General features: G+C 35.6%; 1 protein-coding gene across 8 annotated transcripts in view; it reads left to right on the forward strand.

Moving 5' to 3' along the window:
• WWP1 (WW domain containing E3 ubiquitin protein ligase 1) overlaps window positions 1-24,521 on the forward strand; it is a 129,713-nt gene that overhangs the window by 33,613 nt on the left and 71,579 nt on the right. For 6 of the 8 annotated variants that reach the window (XM_047074100.1, XM_047074097.1, XM_047074101.1 and 3 more), the window contains 4 exons: window positions 10,300-10,438; window positions 11,062-11,186; window positions 20,812-20,949; window positions 21,041-21,107. In XM_047074100.1, the coding sequence (XP_046930056.1) occupies window positions 10,300-10,438; window positions 11,062-11,186; window positions 20,812-20,949; window positions 21,041-21,107 (469 nt within the window). Of the gene's footprint in view, window positions 1-1,697; window positions 1,814-10,299; window positions 10,439-11,061; window positions 11,187-20,811; window positions 20,950-21,040; window positions 21,108-24,521 lie in introns of those variants that run through there. The other 2 variants (XM_047074096.1, XM_047074095.1) reach the window with 2 other exon arrangements.

The raw sequence follows: 24,521 nt of genomic DNA on the forward strand, positions 1-24,521 counted from the left end.
GGAGAGATGTGTGTATGCAGCTCTGTGCTTAGAATATCAGAACCAGTATTTGCCTCAGGAGAGGTGGGATTGAGAAGATACTGTAAGAAGATACTGTAATTCCTATGGTACTTATGCATGAGGTCAGTTGTTCCTAGGGTTTTCAGTGACCAGGGCTAGGAAATGTTTATGTCTTAGAAAGCAAAAACCAAATCCTGAGTTCATGCTGATATTTCAAATTCAAAATGGCTGTAGTCTCTACATACCATTTTCCACTAAAAGGAGAAAAATGATATTTTTACTTTGTTTGACTTTATATTTCTATCTCTCTTTCTCTTAACCCAAAAATCTTAATTCCAGATGACATTAACATAATTATGTCTGTTTCATCCTAATGCACACATACAGATTGGCAACATTAAAATTACTAAAAACAATAGACCCAGTTTATGATTTCTTTGTGAGTTTCCCTCCTTAGGGTGTATAGTCAGAATACCATGTTTCAAAGTAACTTAAAATAGTTTCCCATTTGGTTAATCACCAAGTTGATAATCAGTTGGGCTTATTGCTTTCAGTTATTTTTATTTTTGTTTATTGCATGTAAAACATTTATATAGTTCTGGAGTTAAAACTGTTAAATCAAGGTATATTTGGAGAGGTCTGGTTACTCCATGCCACTCCTCCCCCTTCTCTCCTTACCTAAAAATGTACATAAACATTTTTATTAGTTTTAGTTTGCTTTTCCATTGCTTCTTTTTGTTTTTTTAATTTTTTTTAATGTTTATTTTTGAGAGAGAGAGAAAGAGAGAGAGCACGAGCAGAGAGAGAGGGAGACACAGAATCTGAAAGGTTCCAGGCTCTGAGCTGTCAGCACAGAGCCCGATGTGGGGCTCGAACTCATAAACCGTGAGATCGTGACCTGAGCTGAAGCCCAACGCTCAGCCGACTGCGCCACCCAGGCGCCCTGCTTCTTTTTGAAAATTTAAGCAGATATGTATAGTATATGTGTTCATATCTCTCCTCCCAATCCCCACTTCTTAGGCACTTTTCTTCATTTTACAGTATTATCTTGGAGCTTGCTCCATAGCAGGATATATACCTTTCTGTTGTTGCATAGTATGTACTCTGTTGAATAGACCTACCAAAGCTAATTCAACTAGTCTCCTGTTGATGGACATCAGGATTCCATTCTTTTGCTATTACAAATAGTGCTACAATAAAGATTTATGCGAATGTCATTTCTTGTTTTTGCTCATGTGTCTTTAGGATAGAATCCTAGAATGAAATTGCTGAGTCAGGGAGTAGACACATGTAATATTGCCATTTATTGGCAAATTCCTCTCCATACGGTCTGTACCATTTTGTGTTCCCGGATATCTAAGAGAGTGCCTATTTCCCCATAGCTTCATCAAAAGATGTTATCAAGCTCTGGGTTGTTGACAGGGAAGAAGTAGTATCTTGGGAGCGCCTGGGTGGCTCAGTTGGTTAAGTGTCCGACTTGTGGTTTTGGATCAGGTCATGATCTCATAGTTTGTGAGTTCAAACCCTGTATCAGGCTCTGTGCTGAGAGCACAGGCCTGCTTGGGATTATCTCTGCTGCTCCCCCACTCGAGCTCACTCTCTCTCTCAAAATAATTTTATTTTTTAATGTTTATTTATTTAAAAAAAATAGTAGTATCTTGGTGTCATTGTAAATATCATTTCTCTCATTATGAGTGAGGTTGAGCCATGTTTAAGGGGTATTGTATTTCATCTTCTGTGAACCATGGGGGTGTATGTTTTGAAGCAATTCCCTGGATGATTCTGATGTGTACTTCACTTCACAACCACCTAGGTAGGTAATTCCTAATATTTCTTCTTTTGCTCTACATAAGAGGCTTACAGCCACATTTTTCATTTTCAGTGTTATTTGTGCAGGACCTGTGGCTAACATATCTGAGGTGTAACTTTGTTTTTGGTCCTGACCTTTGTGTGAGTTCTTAGTTGAAATAACAAAAACTTGATCTGATTGATTTGAGCCAAAAACTAACTTACTGAACAGCTATCAAGTAGCTCATAGAATCACCATAAGTCTAGAGAACCAACTGGAAAATAGTTGTGGACCAGAGAAGTGCAAGTAGCCAAGATAATGCCACCATGGTATTTATCATTTTGAGTATCAATTACTCTTTTGAAATATAGTGATAGTCTTGGGAAACTGAACTTGGACCTATGCTAAATGGCACCAGATTTTAGTCCTTGCTTTTCTCTTTTCCCCTTTCCTCCCCTCCCCTTTTACCTTTCTTTCATTTTGTTGATCTAATTTTTTAAAAGTACGAAGCACCGTAAAATCCACAATCTTAACTAATTTAACAATACCTTTTGGAATAAATATTTACTATTTTACCAGTAAAGACTGAGAATCAGATCAAGTGTCTTCTGTTAGGAAAATCCCAAGGTTTTAGGAGTCTAAGTTGTCTGTCGCTCCTTTTATTAGAGAACAGTGACCTCTGTTGATATTTCTTCTTTTTTTTTTTTGTTTTGTATTGATATTTCTTTTATTTTTAAAATAATCAGTACCATGTTTAAGACCCTTCTGCTATTACAGTTTGGCAGGTATGATTTATAAACTGACATATTCTATTAACTGATTTATTTTTATTCCTATTTCTGTTCTTAACACATCTGATTGGCAGTAGCAAGTAAGAATATGAACATTGATAATGGAAAGAAGGAAAACTAAAAAAATTAAAAGAAAGTTACCCACCGTAATATGGTGATCTACTAGAGTAAAGCATGCACATAAGCATAGTAGCAAACATATGCATACCATCTAAAAATACTTGAGATTTCAGGCTTTCTTTAGGAAAGGATAAGAAACAGAGTGCAAGGCATATAAAAACGTAAGACTTGAGATTGAAAAGCTAATGCACTGTTATGTTCACATTTGTAAATTTTTAGCTATTGTGTCTTCTATTACTTTCACCTTTTAAATTGTGATCATATGTATCATAATTTTGTATGAGTGTTTTAACTTTAACTTTATTTAGCTTTATTTTCAAATGCTTCAACATTTATGGAATAATCTATCGTTTCCCATTGATTTGAAATGCTACCATGATCATATACAAACATTCTTTTTTTCATCTCTGCCCCTTACATCATAGATTATTTTAATTTTATTTTTTTTTCATTTTTTTTTTTAATGTTTATTTATTTTTGAGACTGAGAGAGACAGAGGATGAACGGGGGAGGGTCAGAGAGAGAGAGGGAGACACAGAATCTGAAACAGGCTCCAGGCTCTGAGCTGTCAGCACAGAGCCTGACGCGGGGCTTGAACTCACGAACCGTGAGATCATGACCTGACCTGAAGTCGGACGCTTAACCAACTGAGCCACCCAGGCGCCCCTTTAATTTTCATTTTGTAGTACTTTACAAAATATATTGGGAGAAGTCTCATTACTTGGTATTTTAAAATATATCTGCACCATTCTCTCTCTCTCTCTCTCTCTTTTTTTTTTTTTTTTAACCTTTCATTTGAATTTTTGAGTCGTGCCTTCCCTTTTCCTCTGCTGCCATACCGTCCCAAAACTCCCTCAAAACCAATGTTAATGTTTTCATTTAGATCATTTAAAAATAACGTATTAAGTGTGCCTGGGTGGCTCAGTCAGTTAAGTGTCCATCTTCGGCTCAGGTCACAATCTCACAATTCATGAGTTTGAGCCCTGCATCAGGCTCTGTGCTGACAGCTCAGAACCTGGAGCTTGTTTCAGATTCTGTCTCCCTTCCCTCCCTCCCCCTCCCCTGCTCCCAGTCTGTCTCTCTCTCAAAAATAAATAAACATTAAAAAAAATAATGTATTAAATTAGAGATAATTGAAATCTTTCATTGTTAAAACTGCCAAATCCAGGAATATATCATGTCATTCCCATCAAGTCTTTTATGTCTATCTGTGAGGTTTCATAGTTATCTTCATGCAGATCCTCTACATTTATTAAATTTATTACTAGATTTGGGGGGGTGGGTAGGCGTTATTATTTTTTTCCTGTTTTTATTTAATTTATTTCTTGGGGTATTTTTAATTTATTTTTTTAATATACATCCAAATTAGTTAGCATATAGTGCAACAATGATTTCAGGAGTAGATTCCTTAATGCCCCTTACCCATTTAGCCCATCCCCCCTCCCACCCCCTCCAGTAACCCTCTGTTTGTTCTCCATATTTAAGAGCCTTTTATGTTTTGTTGTCCTCCCTGTTTTTATATTATTTTTGCTTCCCTTTCCTTAGGTTCATCTGTTTTGTATCTTAAAGTACTCACATGAGTGAAGTCATATGATATTTGTCTTTCTCTAATTCGCTTAGCTTAATACCTTCTAGTTCTATCCATGTAGGTGCAAATGGCAAGATTTCATTCATTTTTATTGCTGACTAATACTCCACCATATGTATACATATGTGTGTGTGTGTGTGTGTGTGTATGTATGTATGTATACACACACATACACACACACACACACACACACACACACCGCATCTTCTTTATCCATTCATCCATTGATGGACATTTGGGCTCTTTCCATACTCTGGCTATTGTTGATAGTGCTGCTATAAACACTGGGGTTCATGTGCCCCTTTGAAACAGCATACCTGTATCCCTTGGGTAAATACCTATTGCTGGGTCATAGGGTAGTTCTATTTTGAACTTTTTGAGGAACCTCCATACTGTTTTCCAGAGTGGCTGCATCAGTTTGCATTCCCACCAGCAGTGCAAAAGAGATCCTCTTTCTCCACATCCTCGTCAACATCTGTTGTTGCCTGAGTTGTTAACGTTAGCCATTCTGACAGGTGTAAGGTGGAATCTCATTGTGGTTTTGATTTGTATTCCCCTGATGATGAGTGATGTTGAGCATTTTTTCATGTGTCAGTTATCCATCTGGATGTTGTCTATGGAGAAGTGTCTATTCATGTCTTTTGCCCATCTCTTCACTGGATTATTTATTTTGGGGGTGTTGAGTTTGGTAAGTTCTTTATATATTTTGGTTACTAACTTTATCTGATATGTCGTTTGCAAATATCTTCTCCCATTCTGTTGGTTGCCTTTTAGTTTTGCTGATTGTTTCCTTTGCTGTGCAGAAGCTTTTTATTTTGATGAGGTCCCAGTAGTTCATTTTTGCTTTTGTTTCCCTTGCCTCTGGAGACATGTTGAGTAAGAAGCTGCTGCGGCCAATATCAAAGAGGTTTTTGCCTGCTTTCTCCTCGAGGATTTTGATGGCTTCCTGTCTTACATTGAGGTCTTTCATCCATTTTGAGTTTAGTTTTTTGTGTATAGTGTAAGAAAGTGGTCCAGGTTCATTTCTCTGCATGTCACTGTCCAGTTTTCCCAGCACAACTTGCTGAAGAGACTGTCTTTATTTCACTGGATATTCTTTCCCGCTTTGTCAAAGATTAGCTGGCCATAGGTCTGTGGGTCCATTTCTGGGTTCTCTATTCTGTTCCATTGATCTGAGTGTCTGTTCTTGTGCCAGTACCATACTGTCTTGATGATAACAGCTTTGTAATACATCTTGAAGTCCCGGATTGTGATGCCTCCTGCTTTGGTTTTCTTTTTAAATATTGCTTTGGCTATCCGGGGTCTTTCTGGTTCCATACAAATTTTAGGATTGTTTGTTCTAGCTCCTTAAAGAATGCTGGTGTTATTTTGATAGGTATTACATTGAATTTGTAGATTGCTTTGCGTAGTATTGACATTTTAACAATACTTGTTCTTCCTATCCATGAGCATGGAATGTTTTTCCATTTTTTTGTGTCTTCTTCAATTTCTTTCATAAGCTTTCTGTAGTTTTCAGTGTATAGATTTTTCGCCTCTTTGGTTAGATTTATCCGTATTTTATGGTTTTTGGTGCAAGGAATTGATCCCTTGATTTCTCTTTCTGTTGCTTCATTATTGGTGTATAGGAATGCAACCAATTTCTGTGCACTGATTTTATATTCTGCGACTTTGCTGAATTCATGGATCAGTTCTGGCAGTTTTTTGGTGGAATCTTGGGTTTTCCGTATAGAGTGTCGTGTCATATGCAAAGAGTGAAAGTTTAACCTCCTGCTGGCCGATTTGGATGCCTTTTATTTCTTTGTGTTGTCTGACTGCTGAGGCTAAGACTTCTAATACTGTGTTGAATAACAGTGGCGAGAGTGGACCTCCCTGTCTTGTTCCTGACCTTGTTCTTGAAAAGCTCTCATTTTTTCCCCATTGAGGATGATATTAGCACTGGGTCTTGAGGTGTTATTATTATGAGTGGGTCTCTTAAATGTTGTCTCTTTAGATACACGCATACGGACTCTTTCTGATAGATTTTTCAGTATTTATGTAATCTTAGAAGAGAGGACGTTTTGTGTATAACACCAAAGGAAACTTATTAAATGGGAAAATAAAGTTTATCCTATGTATTCCACTAATTAGAATTTTACTTGAATTAACAAGGTTATCTTTTAGTTACTTAAAATCATAGCATTTTAGTTATATTAAATTTTTGCCCAAATTGTCTTTTAAAAATCACTTTATTTACCTTGCTAGCACCTAGTATTATTGAAGACTTTGCCAATAAAAGGTGTAAAATGGATAGATTTTGAATGTATCTGTAATTAACTCAGAAGAGTTAATTCTATACAGTAAATAAGAATAATAATGATAATAATGATAGAGTAATAGTTACTATAAGTGGGTGCCAGGCATGCATTTATAATAATTGTACTTGTAGGCTTTCCTTCACCAATCCTAAGAATCAGATACTATTGTTCCCCTATTTTTCAAATGAGAAAATTGAGGATCAGAGAGGTTAATTGATTTACTTAAGGTCAGATATCTAGTAAGTGGCAGAGTTAAAATATGAACCCAGATGTGTCCACATATGACTTATTTTTTTTAAAAGCAGTTTTAGGTTCACAGCAAAATTGAGAGGAAGTTACAGAGATTTCCCATATACCTCTGATCCTACACATGCACAGCCTCCTCCATTAATAATCATTCACCAGAGTGGAGCATTCATTACAATTGATGAACCTACTTTCACACATCATAGTCACTCAAAGTGCATAGTTTACTTTAAGGCTCATTCTTGGTGTTATACCTTTTGCAGGTTTGGATAATTGTATAATGACCTGTATCCATCTTTATAGTAACATAGAGTGTTTTCACTGCCCTAAAATTCTTCTGTGCTCCATCTATTCATTCCTCACCCATTCCCCAAGCCCTGGCAACCACTAATCTTTTTACTGTCTTTCCTGGAATGTTGTATAGTTAGAATTATGCAGTAGATAGCCTTTTCAGATTGACATTTTTCATTTGCTAAAACTAAATAAAACTTAAATATGCATTTAAGTTTTCTCTAGGTTTTTCTGTGGCTTGATAGCTTATTTCTTTTTAGTGCTGCGTAATATTCCATTGTCTGGGTATACTACAGTTTGTTCATTCACCTACTGAAGGACATCTTGGTTGCTTCTAAGTTTTGGCAGTTATGAATAAAACTGCTGTAAATATCCATGTGTGTTTTTTTGTGTAGATACAACTTTTCACCTCCTTTGGATAAATACCAAGGAGTACAATTCCTGGCTCATATGGTAAGCCTGTGTCTAGTTTATAAGAAACCAACAAACTGTTTTTCAAAGTGGCTGTACCATTTTGTGTTCCCACCAGCAATGAGTAAGAGTTCCTGTTCCTCCACATACTCCGCAACATTTAGTGTTGCTGGTGTTCCAGAGTTTGGCTGTTCTAATATGTATGTGTAGTGGTATCTCATGGTTGCTTAAATTTGTTTTTTTCAGATAACATTTTAAACAGCTTTTCATATGCTTACTTGTTGTCCACATACTTATTTGGTAAAGTGCTGTTAAGGTCTTTGGCCCATTTTTTAAAAATAAGGTTGTTTTCTTATTGTTGAGTTTTAAGAGTCCTGTATATATTTTGGACAACAGTTCTTTATCAGATGTGTCTTTTGCATATATTTTCTCTCATTCTGTGGTATGTCTTCTTATTCTCTTGACATTGTACTTCATTAATGTTAAAAACTTCTGCTCTGCAAAAGACAACTTATCAGTTGTTTCTTTCATGGATCATGCCTTTGGTGTTGTATTTAAGAAAGCATCACTATACCCAAGGTCATGTAGATTTTCTTATCTTCTAAAGAGTTTTATGGTTTTATGTTTTACATTTAGGTCTGTGATACATTTTGAGTTAATTTTTATGAAGGATGTTAGGTTTGTGCTTGCATTAATATTTTTGCATGTGGATGTCCAATTGTGCCAGCAGCATTTGTTGAAAAGACACCTTTTGCTTTTAACACCATGCAGTATTGCCTTCCCCTTCTAGTGTATTGATAAGCCTGCTTATTTTGAGGAAATCACTCTTCAATTTGGAGTGAAGAATCTTGGGTGGGGGACTTTTTGAGAGAGAGATGTCTGTGCCTTCTATGTCGCTACAGTGGTGTTGAACTTAGAGCAATTTGCAACAGAAGGATGGGAATGAGTTTTGCCAAGACCCTGATAATAGCACTTCAGGCATACCATTGAACTCTCTGATTGTTTTATGTTACCAGTACTTAATTATAGTATTTCTTTGAGTCTCTCTTGCTGTACTTCAGATATTAATTAAAGATATACTATATTTCAAATACTTGTGGCAGCATTTATCACTTTGTATTTCAGTGATTTATTTGTGTGACTGTTACTATTTTCTCACAGTAGAATGGAAGGCATTAGCTTATGTTCCTATCCTTAACATGTGATACAGATACGGCATGGAGGAAGTGTTCCACTTTCTCATCTCAGACCCATGTATTCATAGGTAATAGATGATAGAGGTGATCTTAATAAGTTGTTATTACTGCTGGTAGTCGTAGTTTGCACTGAAAATACATACTCCTTATTTGAATTAGTAGTTGTAAAAATTATTTAAAATTAATTGCTTAGCTTAAATTACATAGGTCTTCCTCCAAATCAGGTCAATTTGATATAAAATTCACTTTCTGTGAAGGGTTATGGTTAATTTCTCAAATGACATTTTGATATTAATGTTTTTATTTGAAAAAGCAAATACTTCCCTTTTTTTGGAAACCAAAAAACCGGATAAAGCATTTTTTTAAATATTGCCCAAGTTCATATAATTTTCAGTAGGCAAGTATGAAACACTACCTGTAGTGCACAGGTTAATAGGTATGTTGAATCTGAAGATACTTACCTTTCTCTTGATGCTTGATGCAGTTCATTATTAAATTCAAATGGTTGGCAAGGATGTGGAGAAATTGGAACCCTTATATCCTGCTGGTGGGGATGTAAAATGGTACAACTACTTTGGAAAACAGTCTGGCATTATTCAACAGAGTTATCATATGACCCAGTAGTTCCACTCCTAGGTGTATGCCAAGAGAAATGAAAACATATGTCCACACAAAAACTTGTGCATGAATGTTTATAGTAGTATTATGCACAATAGACAACAACCCAACAACCCAGTAGAAACAGCCCAGATCTCTATTAACTGATGAATGGGCAGATAAAAAGGATACCTGTACAGTGGAATATTATTTGTCAATAAAAGGAATGAAGTACTGATACATGCTACAACATGGATGAACCTTGAAAGCATGCTAAGTGTGAAAGAAGACAGTCACAAAAAACCATATGTTATATGAATCCATTTCTGTGAAATGTCCAGAATAGGCAAATCTATAGAAATGGAGAGTAATTGGTAGTAGCCTAGGGCCAAGGGGGAGGGACTGGGAGGAAATAGGGTGACTATGTGGGGTTTCTTTTTGGGGTGATGAATATGTTTTTAATTCGCTTATGGTGATGGTTGCACAACTATGAATATATTAAAACCATTGAATTATAGGGGCGCCTGGGTGGCTCAGTCGGTTAAGCATCTGACTGGCTCAGGTCATGATCTTGCGGTTTGTGAGTTTGAGCCCCGCGTCAGGCTCTGTGCTGACAGTTCGGAGGCTGAAGGTGCTTCAGATTCTGTCTCCCTCTCTCTCTGCCCCTTCCCCTGCTTGTGCTGTCTCTCTCTGTCTCTCAAAAATGAATAAATGTAAAAAAAATAAAAAAAAAACATTGAATTATACAGATTAAATGGGTGAATTATATGGTATGTGAATTTTATTTCTGTAAAACTGTCAAGAATTCAAATGATTCTTGGGCATTATCAATAATAGCCCTTTTGTATTGTTTCTTCATTCTCCAAGGAAAAGAGTTTAAGTTGCTTAAGAAGCACAGTTCCGTTTTTATTGATTTATTACTACAAAATACTATTTGTTTACATGTATTCACTACTGATTATCATGTTTCTGTTAGTTTCTAGTGCCAAACTAAAAAGAAAAAAGAACTGGTTTGGAACAGCAATATATACAGAAGTAGTTGTAGATGGAGAAATTAAGAAAACAGCAAAATCCAGTAGTTCTTCTAATCCAAAATGGGATGAACAACTAACCGTGTAAGTACCTTGCATAGAGAATGCAAAATTTCCAAAAGGGAAAGTATGCTTGAAAATCTTTTGTGACTTTGTTGTTGTAGTTGTAAGATGACTTCAAAGTAGGAGTGCGATTTTCTAGTGTGAATATACAATTTTAAGTATGATGAGACTTTTGGTTAATTTTATTTTCTTTAGAGAGGAAGTATAATAATTCTTGCTTTTTGTTTTATTAACTGCATTATTCCATATACCCATATTTTCTGTTACTGTCTTGTAAAAATAGTGTAAAAAATCAGTTATCCTTAATTTTGTCATTTGAAACATAATGTTGGCATAGTAGAAGTGTTAAAAAATAATGCCATCAGTTGTCTTAAATCTTTAGGAATTTGTTCAAATAGAAATAGTGTTACTGTGAAATCTCAACAGGACTCTTGATCTATTGCTGCTATTTTGGTTTGCTAATTATAAAAATTCTTAGTTACTGAAGTCCTAATATACGTGAAAGCAAATCATTATTTTTATTTATAATTCAGATAGTTTACTGTTTCATACAGTATTTTTTCTCAAACTGAATTCATGGCTTTTTAAAAATTATTGAAGTAAATGTATACTCCTGTATTTTTGTTATAATTTTACCCATACAGAAATGTGACCCCACAGACTACATTGGAATTTCGAGTTTGGAGTCATTATACTTTAAAGGCAGATGCTTTATTAGGAAGAGCAACCATAGATCTGAAACAAGCTCTGTTAATACACAATAGAAAATGTAAGTTTTTGTTCTGATCTTTGTTTCTTTAAAAACTTATTTTAGACTCTTTACAAAGTATCCTGAAGTCCAACAGCAAAAAATAGTTTTGTATTTACAAAAGGGAACTTTTAGTTATTGCCTGTGATTGCTTTTAAGTTTGTGGTATTACATGAAATAGGAAGTACTCTGACCTTTCTCCATCTAGCAGATTTACAGGATGATCTTAGTTATCCATGAGTACCCTGTTATCAGTGATCATCAGTGATTTATTATTTTCTTATTACATACTTTAAAACTTGACAGAATGAACATAATTTGAGCCTATTGCTAACTTTGGTAGTAATTTGTATAGGATAAATTCTTACTCACATTTTCTTATTATATAACTAATTCATTATAGAAAATACAGAGAATATACAAAATCATAGAGGAATATAAATTATCTGTAATTCTATCCGAGGATAACCACTCCTAATAACTTGGTCTCTTGTCTTTTTGCTGTTCATAGATACATATTTCTTTTTTTGCATCTACTGGTTTATCCCCTGCTTTTTTCATTTAACAATGTAATATGAACATAATGTTTACATGATACTAAATATTTCTAGCCTGGGTAAGATGGTTTAAGCTTCAGTTATTTGTAAATCTCCTTCATTGCATGGAAAATTTTGGGGTATCCTTATGTTCATAATTCTGGGATAAGAGTTCATTTCTTTTAGCAAAATCTCAAAATATTGGGTGGTCCAAAGAGTCTGGTTTATGATTTAACTTATCCCTTATTGTTTAACATTTAGGCAGTTCCTAATAGTTCACTCAAACCAGTGCCCCTGTTCAGATATGTAAATCTTCCTGTGCACTCCTTTATTTCTTTAGAAATTTTCTCATTTCCAAAAGATGTGCTGAGTTACAGGCTAAAATGCTAATGTTTTAAATAATGAATTGATTTTTTAAAGTTTTTTTCTGTTTTTAACAAAAATCCACATACAACCTAAAAATCCGTGTTTGATGTAGTTTTTGGACATAAGGAGTTATGAGTCAAGAAAATGTAAAAGCCTTACCAATTTTTATGTGTACAGATGTTTTTAAAAAATACTCTTTTGAAGCAATGAAAGTTTAATTCCCTGCTGTGCCATGGCTTTTGGTCATGCAATTCTCTCTTGGTTATAGAAATAAGTAGTAGGTCTTTTAAGCATATAATACCCTGCCTGGTCTGATGGTGGCTGGATTTGTGCTTTTTTCTTGGCTATATGGCATTATTGGTGTAAATATATAATACCTCAGTTAACTTCTGTTATTTCAGAATTATGTTTGGTTTTGCCAATTTATATTAGCGCTTTCTGCATTTGATTAAGTTTTGCATGAGACTTTTATTTTTTTTTTTGAGTATACTTGATGTACAATGCTACATTAGTTTCAGATATACAACATAGTGATTTAACAACTCTATATTTAGGCTGTGCTCACCACAAGTGTAGCCACGGTTACCATACAAAGCCATTATAACACCACTGACTATATTCCCCATGCTGTACCTTGTATGCTTGTGACTTATTCCGTAACTTGGAGCCTATGTCTCCCACTTGTTCACCCATTTTTGTCCATCCCCCATCCTTTCCCCTCTGGCCACCATCAGTTTCTTCTCTGTATTTGTGTGTCTGTTTCTCCACATGTAAGTGAAATCATATGTTATTTGTCTTTCTCTGACTTGTTTCACTTAGCCTCTAGGTCTGTCCATGTTGTCGCAGATGGCAAGATCTCATTCTTTTTTAGGGTTGAGTAATATCCCTCTGTGTGTGTGTGTGTGTGTGTGTGTGTGTGTGTGTGTGCACGCGCACACACGTGTATATAGATACATAGACACACGTATATGTGTATATACGTACATATATACACACATATATACATATATACACACACACACTCCACATCCTTTGATTTTTTTTTTAACTTTTTTTTTTTTAAGTTTTATTTATTTTGGGAGGAAGGACTGAGATAGAGGGAGAGACAGCATTCCAAGCAGTCCCCACACTGTTAGCCTGATGCAGGGTTGAACTCACAAACTGAGATCATGACCTGAGTCCGAATCAAGAGTTGGACACTTAGCTGACTGAGCCACACGGGTGCCCCCACATCTTTTTTATCCATTCATCTATTGATAGACATGGGTTCTTCCATATCTTGGCAGTTGCAAATAATGCTGCAGTAAACATAGGGATGCATGTATCTCTTCGAGTCAGTGTTTTCGTTTTCTTTGGGTAAATACCCAGTAGTAGAATTACTGGATCATACGGTATTTCTGTTTTTAATGTTTTGACAAACCTCCATACTGTTTTCCACAGTGGCTGCATCAATTTATATTCCCACAACAGTGCACATTCCCACAACAATACATTTTCCACATTCTCCCCAATACTTGTTATTTCTTGTTATTTCCACATTCTGACAGGTGTGAGGTGATACCTCATTGTGGTTTTGCTTTGTATTTCCCTGATTAGTGATGTTGAGCATCTTTACATGTCTGTTGGCTATCTGTACATTTTCTTTGGAAAGATGTCTGTTTAGATCCTCTGCCCATTTTAAATGTTTATTTATTTTGAGAGAAATAGAACAGGCCAGGGAGGGGCAGAGAGAAAGAAAATCCGAAGCAGACTTTGCTGTCAGCTCAAAGCCCCGACATGGGGCTCACAAACTGAGATCATGACCTGAGCTGAAACCAAGAGTTGGACACTTAACTAAGCCACCCAGGCTCCCCTCTACCCATTTTAAATCAGATTATTTGGGGTTTTTTGGTGTTGAGTTGTAGAAGTTTTTTGTTTTTGTTTTTATTTGTTTGTTTTTTTTTTTTAATCAGTCCCTTATTGGATAGATCATTTGCAAATATCTCCTCCCATTTACTAGTTCTCTTTTTGTTTTGTTGATGGTTTCCTTTGTTGTGCAAAAGGTTTTTCGTTTGGTGTGGTCCCAATAGTTTACTTTTGCTTTTGCTTCCCTTGCCTGAGGAGACCTTTCTAGAAAAATGTTGCTAAGGCCAGTGTCAAAGAGATTACTCCCTTTATTTTCTTCTGGGAACTTATGATTTCAGATCTCACATTTGGGTCTTTAATTCATTTTGAGTTTATGTGTGTGGTTTAAGAAAGGGGTTTCATTTTTTTGCATGTAGTTAGCCAGTTTTTCCAGTACCATTTATTGAACAGACTGTCTTTCCCCCTGTGAATTCTTGCCTCCTTGGTCATAGAATAACCATATAAGTGTGGGTTTATTTCTTGGCTCTGTATTCTGTTCCATTAATCTATGTGTCTATTTTTGTGCCAGAACCATACTGTTTGATTATTATTGCCTTGTAGTATATCTTGGAAGTCTGTCATTATGATACCTCCAAGCTTTGTTCTTTTTCAAGATTGCTTTGGCTGTTTGGGCTCTTTTGTAGTTCCATACAAATTTTAGGACAATTTGTTTTAGTTCTGTGGAAAATACTATTGATATTTTGATAGGGATCGCATTAAATCTGCAGATTGCTTTGGGTAGTATGGACATTTTAACAGTATTCTTCCAACCGATGAATTTGGTATGTCTTTCCATTTCTGTCATCTTCAATTTGCTCATTAGTGTTTTATAATTTTCACAATATCAGTCTTTTACCTCCTTGGTTAAGTTTATTCCTAGATATTTTATTCTTTTGGTATAATTATAAATGGAATTGTTTTCTTTTTTTCTTAATTTTGTAAAAAAATTTTATTTACTTAAAAATTTTTTTAATGTTTATTTATTTTGAGAGAGAGAGCGCACGAGCCGGGAGAGACAGAAAGAGAGAGAGAGACAGACAGAAACCGAAGTAGGCCCCAGGCTCCATGCTGTCAGCACAGAGCCCAACATGGGGCTTGAACCCATGAGCTATGAGATTATGACCTGAGCCAAAGTCAGATGCTTAACCTACTGAGCCACCCTGTTGCCCCAGAATTGTTTTGTTAATGTCTCTTTCCCCTACTTCACTATTAGTGTATAGAAATGTAACAGATTTCTGTATGTTAATTTGTATCCTGAAAGTTGACTGCATTCATCTATTAGTTCTGATAGATTTTTGGTGGAGTCCTTAGGGTTTTCTGTGTGTGGTATCATGTCACCTCCAAATAGTGACTGTTTGACTTTTTTCTTGCCATTTTGGATATCTTCTCTTCTTTTTCTTGTTTGATTGCTTTACCAAGGATTTTAAATACTATGTTGAATAAAAGTGGCAAGAGTGAACATCCTTGTCTTGTTCCTGATCTTAGAGGAAAAGCTCTCAGTTTTTACAGTGAGTATGATATTATTAGGTGTGGGGTTTTCGTATATGGCTTTTATTACATTCCCTGTAAACCCACTTTAATTTTTATTATGAATGTATGTTGAACGTTGTCATAAGCCTTTTCTGCGTCTATTGAGATGATCATATGGTTTTTATCTTTGATTTTGTTAATGTGGTGTATCACACTGATTTGTGAATATTGAACCATCCCTACATCCCCAGGATAAATCCCACTTGATTGTAGTGAATGATCCTTTAAATGTATTCTTGAATACAGTTTGCTAAAATTTTGTTGAGGCGTTTTGCATTTGTGTTCATCAGGAATATTGGCCTGTAGTTTTCTTTTTTTGTAGTGTCTTTGGTTTTGGTATCAGAGTAATTTTGGCCTTGTTGAATGTATTTGTAAGTTTTCCCTCCTCTTCTATTTTTTGGAATAGTCTGAGGAGAACAGGTATTAACTCTTCTTTAAGTGTTTGGTAGAGTTCTCCTATGAATCCATCTGGTTCTTTGTTTTTTGGGAATTTTTTCCCCAATTTCGTTACTAGTAATTGGTCTGTTCTGATTTTCTGTTTTTTTTCCTTATTCACTTTGGAATATCATATATTTCTAGAATTTATCCATTTCTTCTAGGTTATCCAATTTGTTGGCATATAATTTTTATTTTTTATTTTTTAACGTTTATTTATTATTGAGAGACACAGAGAGACAGAGCATGAGCATGGGAGGGGCAGGGAGAGAGGGAGACACAGAATCGGAAGCAGGCTCCAGGCTCTGAGCTGTCAGCACAGAGCCCGATGTAGGGCTCAAAGTTGTGAACCGTGAGATCATGACCTGAGCTGAAATTGGACGCTTAACCAACTAAGCCACCCAGGCACCCCTGATATGTTAATTTTTACGTGTTGTGGCATGGATCCCCTTGGGTCATCTTGTTTAGAACCCTCTGTGCTTCCTGAAACCATGATGTCTATTTCCTTCTCCAGGTTGGGGAAGTTTTCAGCTGTTACTTCTCAAATAACAGGGACAGAAAACTGTCCCTTTGTCTCTTTTCCTTCTGGAACCTATATAATGTAAATGATTGCTTGATTTTGTCCAAGAGATACCATAGCTTATCCTCAATTTTAAAAATTTCAGTTTTCTTTTTGTTGTTCAGCGTGGGTGCTGTTACCCTTCCTTCCAGATCACTGAGTTTTTCTTCATTGTCTAATCTGTTTATTCCCTCTAGTGTATTTTTCATTTTTGTTTTTGTATTCTTCAACCCAGATTAGTTCTGTTTTATATTTTCTTTTTTGTTGTTGTTGTTTTTAATTTTTTTAAATATTTATTTTTGAGAGAGAGAGACAGAGTGAGAGCTGGGGAGGAACAGAGAGAGAGGGAGACACAAATCTGAAGCAGTCTCCAGACGGCTATGAGCCATCAGCATAGAGCCTGACGTGGGGCTCAAACTCACGAACTGCGAGTTCACAACCTGAGCTGAGGTCGGACTCTTAACGGACTAAGCCGCCCAGGTGCCCCAGTTCAGTTTTATATTTTCTATGTCTTTGTTGAAATTGTCACTAAGTTCATCCACTTTGCTCTCCAGTCCAGTGAGCATCTTTATGACCCTTACTTTCAGTTCTTTATCAGGTGGATTGGTTGTCTCTATTTCATTTAGTTCTTTTTCTGAGGTTTTGTCTTGTTCTTGTTTGGAGCATATTTTTCTGTCTCCTCATTGTGCTTGACTTTCTTTTTTTCTGTGAATTAGGCAAAACAGCTCCTCTCCTAAACTTGAAGGAATGATTTTGTGTATGGTCGTGCATGGCACCTCTTTTTTAGTGCACATGATCATTTCTCTTAACCCAGAGATGATAATGACTAAAAATTGGTGAATTTTGTTTGTGTGTGTATAAGAATTGGGATTGTATTCAGTTTTGCATTCTGCGTAGCTCTCTTAATGTTAATGTGTTTTTCCCTGTATCATTCAGTGGTATTCTTTGTAAGCTAATGTAGTAATTCTATATTTTATCACATATTATAATTTATTTAACCACACTTCTATCCTTGCTGTCTAGATACTTTCCAATTTTATTATATTAGACTGTATTGAACCTTCATATAAAGATTATAATTTTCCTCCCCACAAAGATTATCATATTTATCTGCCAAAATGACTTTGTAGGAAGGCTGTAATGTTCAACATTCTTTGAAAGGAAACTTTTATAAATGGTATAAATTTGAAGTTATCTCTTGTAATTTAATTGAGCAGAGTATGCTCAGAGGAAAAATAAAATTTTGTAAACATTCATACATTTCTGAAGTTGATGGATTCAGAAATGCTAGTAGCAGCATCCTGTAGATCCTAGGCAATCTATTTTTTTTTTTTTAATAACTTAAAGGTGTATTAGTTTACCAGAGCTGCCATACCCAAATAATAAAGACTGGATGTCTTAAAGACCAGAAATGTATTTTCTCTCACAATTCTGGCAGCTAGAAGGCTGAAATCAAGGTGTCAACAAGGTTAGTTTCTTCTGGGGACTCCTCTCTTTTTGGCTTATAGATAACCATCTTTTTATAATCATATGGTCTTCCCTCTGTGCATGTGTCTGTATCCAGGTTTTCTACTTTTACAAAGGCATCAGTCATTATTGGATGAAGAGCACCCTAGTAATATCATTTTAATTGAATTACCTTTATTTAAAGATGCTATTTCCAAATAGAGTCACTTCTGAGGTACCAGGGGTTAGGACTTAAACATTTGAATTTGGGGGCAGGGGGAAATAACTCAGCCTACAACAAAAAGTAAATTAATTTTTAAAATTAAAGCTTGTGAATCATGTTTTAAAGGTAGAAGAAACCTGTGAGTCCTGTAATCCCAATGACTCATTTATTAAATAACTTTTAAGCTAAGTGGCTTGCTCAAGAACAGAAGTAATTGCAGAGTTTTGACTAGAACACAGGTTTTCTGATCATTATTTTTTATTTTTAATTAGAATAATGGAGAGTTAATGTTCTAAAATTAAGATGGCTTTGTAGAATTTAAAAGTACACTCATAATTGATCACATTCTTGAGTGCCCTTGATGTAGCCTGTTGGCTTGGCACTTGGACATTGTCCCTCTTGAAATTTATAAGTCTAATTTCTTCCTGTTCTCAAGGCCTTGACATTTTCTTCTCATAAATTCATGTTTTTACTATCCCTTTTCCTCATATGTTTTAGTTAAGGGTGGAGGCTTCATTCATTTGAATAGGTATTTTTCCCAGTTTTTGAAGGTAATTACTTTTTCAGCCTTCATGGTGTAATATGAGTTGTTATAGCCTTAAATAAAACCCACAACTAACAACATAAAATCATCTCCTCTCCCCCCCCCTCCCCAAATCTAACTGTGGCTTACTAGGTAAATTCTTTCACTTCACATTTATATCCCAGTGAGCCTTCCAGTTCTTAACCTTTATTTTTTTCTTGTTATAAGCTAGTTGGATGGTGTCCAGAGTTTTTGCTCATGTGATCCTCTGAAATATTGTTTCAGCGCTTTTGTGGATTTAAGCCTCATTTGCCCTCCAACCTTTAGTTATGTGTTCAGATCACCAGAATGCCATTCTGAATTTTGGAAATTATTTCGTTGGCTCTGCAGAGATATGTGGTATATTACCAGCCCTGGATACTGATACCTGAGATGTATTTCTTTCTATCAATTCCACTATTTCTTAAATCGCAAAGGAAAAATCCCTCTATTATCAAAGATAAACAAGCCTAATGCTAGTTAAAGTGGTAAGGACAGATTTTAATCAGTAAGATGCTATTGCAGTAAGGAAGAAGGTTCAGTTTAATCTGAACTCCTTTTTGTACAGAAGTAACTGGGCATTTCAAATGGAGAATGAGGGAGTAGAGAGGTGGGTGGAAGCTAAGTAGAGTCAGAGAAGTGAAAAATTATGAAGTGTTGATTGGTGTAAATGTGATTAGGCCAGTTTTCTCTACTAGTTAGAATTCTCTTCTCCCACTTGGACTGTGAGTCCTAGGCCCTGTCCTTCCTGATGATTACATTTCATAAGAGTGGCTTTCAGGTCTTTAACAAAGACACTCCTGAGTTATAGGAGATGACATATACATTAGAGACCTACATTAAAGGGATTTTGAGAGGTTATTTTTAAGAATCTACTCAAGCTAATGTTAGGAACAAGAGCTAAATCTCCACATTGCATAGTTTCAATGGAGAGTAATGACAAAAATGAAATAGAATGGTAGTCAGTATAGTTTTCCTCAGCTACAGATTGTTAGAATCTAGGTAAAGCTGAAATTCATGCTTTTGTAGGTTTTTCCCCCTATACTGTTGTTTTCCTCCTAGTCTCTATTGTTTTAATTAATATTTTTGTGATGTGGGGTGAGGTTTGTAGTGGTATAATTCTATAAGATCTTTTATTATATAGTTCTTAAATTTTTTGCAAAGAATTTCTGTTGTGATTATAGTGGTCTCAGATATTTTTTTTTGTCTTTTCTGTACTTGGATAATTGGTTATGCTTATGCTGGACATTTGATAAATGGGGAAAAAACACCCAAATTCATTAAATGTAGAAAAGACCAAAATCAAGGATATGATCTAAGAAGAAATATGTTCCATGATTTCAAAAGCTGCAGAAAGCCAGTGACAATCAGACTGAAGAATTTGGATAGTAAAGGGATCACTAAAAACTTAATATACTTCTCTGGGATAGCTGTTGAAGCAAAATGACCTCAAGCTTAAATAAGAACTAGATATCCTAATAACAGGAAGGAAATATTTGGTCTCCTATGAAAAAGAAAAAACTATTGTCATAGTACTTACTATTTATTGAGTACTCAACATGTGTCAAGCGTAGTGCTAAGAACTTTCTGTGTGATTTTTGCATTTGGGCCTTATGATAATCCCTTCTAGTTTGATGCCTTCATTATCTCCGTTTTATAATGACAGGAACTGAGGCTGTATATAGTTTGACTACTTAAAGTACAGCAGTAAGTTCCAGAGCTGGAATTAGTAACCAGACCACCTGACTCCCATGCAGAAATTATGCCTTAACCACAAACGTTGTGGGCTGAAGAGCAAGTTTAGGTAGTTGTTGTGATTATTATCTGTGTTTATTTATATGTTCTCTGTGCTTTTTACTGTGCAAAGGAGCAATTAAAGATGATATTGAAAGCATGTGGTGAGGGGCAAAGAGTTTTTCAACTTGGTGTGATAGGGATTGAGTCTGGTGTAGTATAGAAAGATCTACTGATATAAGTGCAAACAGTTCTTTCCACTTGTAGCTGTGAAGTACTGAGCTAGAGTAATTCTTGATAGGTAGTTTTGATTTCTAGCACATAATTTTGTATGTGGCAAAAGCTTTTAAATTAGAATTTTTTTTTCCTAGTGGAAAGAGTGAAAGAACAATTAAAACTTTCTTTGGAAAATAAGAACGGCATTGTGCAAACTGGTGAATTAACAGTTGTGCTGGATGGATTGGCGATTGAGCAAGAAAATCTAACAAACTGCAACTCATCTCCAACCAGTAAGCCAACTTTATGTGTTTTTAAAGTTTGAAGTGGGAAAAAAACCTGAAAGAAGTATATAAAAACCTGCTTTATTTCTTTCTTGTTTAGTAGAAATACAGCAAAATGGTGATGCCTTACATGAAAATGGAGACCCTTCAACAAGACCAACCTCCAGGTAGAATATTTTATTTTAGTATTTGTGGCAAGGTAATGTAACGTTTCCCATATATGAAGTTTTACATTTTAACCTTAGAGTTTGCCATAGAATTTAAAAGCTTGTATCTGTACATATCATTTGTTTAAATTCTTTTAAAAGTAGTTTTTAAAGAGATAAACTACATTCAGATATAATACACATACCAAAAGGGTTACCTTCTATATATTTCAGTAGATTTGGGTATAACAGTCACGACTATCTAATTTCAGAAATTCTCATCACTCTCAAAAAGGGACTGGGGGCACCTCGGTGTCTCAGTCAGTTAAGTGTCCCAACTCTTGATTTTGGCTCAGGTCATGATCTCACGGTTGGTGGGATAGAGACTGCCTTGGGTTCTGCACTGACAGCTCAGGGCCTGCTTGGGATTCTCTTGTCTTCTCTCTCTGCCCCTCCCCTGCTTGTGTGCACGTACTTGCTCTCTCTCGCTCTCTTTCAGAATGAATAAACATTTAAAAAAGTGGGGAGGGGGCGAGGGTGGAAACCTGGGTGGCTCAGTCCGTTAAGGGTTAGACTCTTGGTTTCAGCTAAGGTCATGATCTCATGCTTGGTAGGTTCAAGCTCCACATCAGGCTCTGTGCTGAGCCTGCTTGGGATTCCTCCTCCTCCTCCTCCTCCTCCTCCTTCCTCTCTCTCTCTCTCTCTCTTTCTCTCTCTCTGCCTCTCCCATGCATGTGTGCATTCTCTCTCTCTCTCTCTCTCTCAAAAATAAATAAACATTAAAAGAGAGAGAGAGAGACTCTGTAGCCATGAGCAGTCTCTCCCCATTCCTCTCTCCCAGCTCCTGGCAGCCCTAACCTACTTTTTGTCCAGTGGTTTGGCCTGTTCTGGCCTTTTCTTAGAAATGGACATATATGTCACTTTCTATTACTGGCTGTTTTTACTTAGCATGAGATTCATTCATGTTGTAGCGTGTGTCATTAATTCATTCTTTTCTTTGTCACCTTCTATTACTGGCTGTTTTTACCTAGCATGAGATTCATTCGTGTTGTAGCATGTGTCAGTACATCATTCTTTTTTATTGGAAATGGCTTCTTAAAATCTGTATTTAGGCATATTATATCAGTAAATAGATAGGTGCAGATAATGTGGGAAAATTGGCATCTTTTTGCTATCTGAATTGGCAGCTTCCAGTAGATCACTAGAAGGTACATGCTCCAGAGATTCTAGTCTTTCCTCAGAAATCATCCTGCCATCTCAGAAATTCCCTTTGCTTACAGTTGGATGACCATAAAAGCTTTCTCTTTGGAATAGTTTAAATTAGAATAAAAACATATAATAGACTGGTTATAATGAATCCTTCAAAATATAAAAATACATTGCCATAAAAGTGACTTGTTAATGTCACTTGTTATTTGTCACATAATGAAAAATATGCTGGTATATGACAAAGTGTGACTTCTATTAATATATAAAATTACTAACATCATTACTCCTAAATTGTTATTAAATGATTCTCATAGAGCACAGATAAGTATATTTTCTGAATATGTATTTGGCTTAAATAAATCTATTTAGTTTCCATAGGAAAAAACTAAGAGCTAAAAGGGTACAACACTAGGTAGATTAAAATATTTTGTCTGTGTGTATCTAAAATATGTATCTGTTTTTATAATCTTTGTAATACAATCTTAGATGGGTAAAGAAGATTGAGTCATGACCAATCTGAAAACTAATTTATTGCATAGTAAGACATTGTGAATGAAAGATTAGATCTATAGCACCAGGAGAACTTCACATGAATTCTTCTACTTAGACTCTTGGATCACTGATTTCTTCCTGAGTGGCTGGGGAGGGCTGTGCAATCAGAAGAATCACTTGGGAACTTCCTTTCTTTGTCCAAACTTCCTGAAGACATCTCATTCCAAATACACAGGTAACAAAGGAAAGGAGAGTTTCATTCATTCATTCATCATCAGATACTTATTGAGTGCCTGTTTGGTGCTCGACACTAGTCCAAGCACTAAGAATACTGGCCCTGTTCCTGTGAAATTTCATTCTGGTGGGATAAAGGTAAAGAGTAAATAAGTGAAGAAATGAATTAGCTAATTGGAAATAGTATTAAGAACTGTGAAGTCATTGAAATAGGACAAGGTGACAGGAATGAAAGGGAGTCTGTTTTAAAGAGAGATGTTGGGGGAATTATCTTTGAAAAAGTGTCATTTGAGCTACAATTAAAAAGCCAAAAATGTACTATCCATGCAGAGTTCTGACAGGAGAGCATTATTCTAGGCAGAGGACATAGCAAGTGCAAAGACCGTGAGTTTATTTTTAGTTAATTCATGCTCTACAAATTCTTCCAACTCGAGAATATAATATTTATCCTTTTTTTTTTTTTGGATAATCCTATAGTCATTATAATATTACTGTTTGCGTATGATAATTTGTAATAAACAGGAAGGCTTTACAGCATGTTTTCATGTTCAGTAAAATTGATATATGGTATATATATCAAGGTAAGAAAGGAGGAACTTGGAGACAAAGATAGCTAGACACAATCTGATATATTTTTAAAAACAGTAAGGCTGCTTTGTGGAGAATAGATACACCATGGACTGTGTATTTGGAAAAAACTCTCCTGTTTATTTACATGATATCACCCAACTTCCTATCCATTGCCAATAAGGTTTAAAATATTTGATTTTGTAGTTTTAGATTGATTTATTTATTTGCAGTTCATGTATTTGCTATAAATTCTTCTAACTGCGATATAATATTTAGCTTTTCTGATTATCATGTGCTCATTATTTTAGTACCTAGTACACTGTAATTTGTAATCAATATTTGAAGACCTTTTCAGCTTATTTTCCAGTGTTTAATAAAATTACAGTAGGTTGGCAATCCCTGTCAAAATAACACCAGCATTCTTCACAGAGCTGTAACAAATAATCCTAAAATTTGTTTGGAACCAGAAAAGACCCCGAATAGCGAAAGCAGTCTTGAAAGAGAAAACCAAAGCTGGAGGCATCACAATCCTGGACTTCAAGATGTATTACAAAGCTGTTATCATCAAGACAGTATGGTACTGGCACAAGAACAGACACTCAGATCAGTGGAACAGAATAGAGAACCCAGAAATGGACCCACAGACCTATGGCCAACTAATCTTTGGCAAAGCAGCAAAGAATATCCAATGGAATAAAGACAGTCTCTTCAGCAAGTTCTGCTGGGAAAACTGGACAGCAACATGCAGAGAAATGAACCTGAACCACTTTCTTACACCATACACAAAAATAAACTCAGAATGGATGAAAGACCTAAACGTAAGACAGGAAGCCATCAAAATCCTCAAGGAGAAAGCAGGCAAAAACCTCTTTGACCTAGGCCGTAGCAACTTCTTACTCAACACATCTCCGGAGGCAAGGGAAACAAAAG

This window comes from Lynx rufus, unplaced genomic scaffold (assembly GCF_022079265.1).
Source record: "Lynx rufus isolate CCGP_SWC_20201006 ecotype Redwood Valley unplaced genomic scaffold, mLynRuf1.p SCAF_12, whole genome shotgun sequence".
NCBI classification, from domain to species: Eukaryota; Metazoa; Chordata; class Mammalia; order Carnivora; family Felidae; genus Lynx; species Lynx rufus.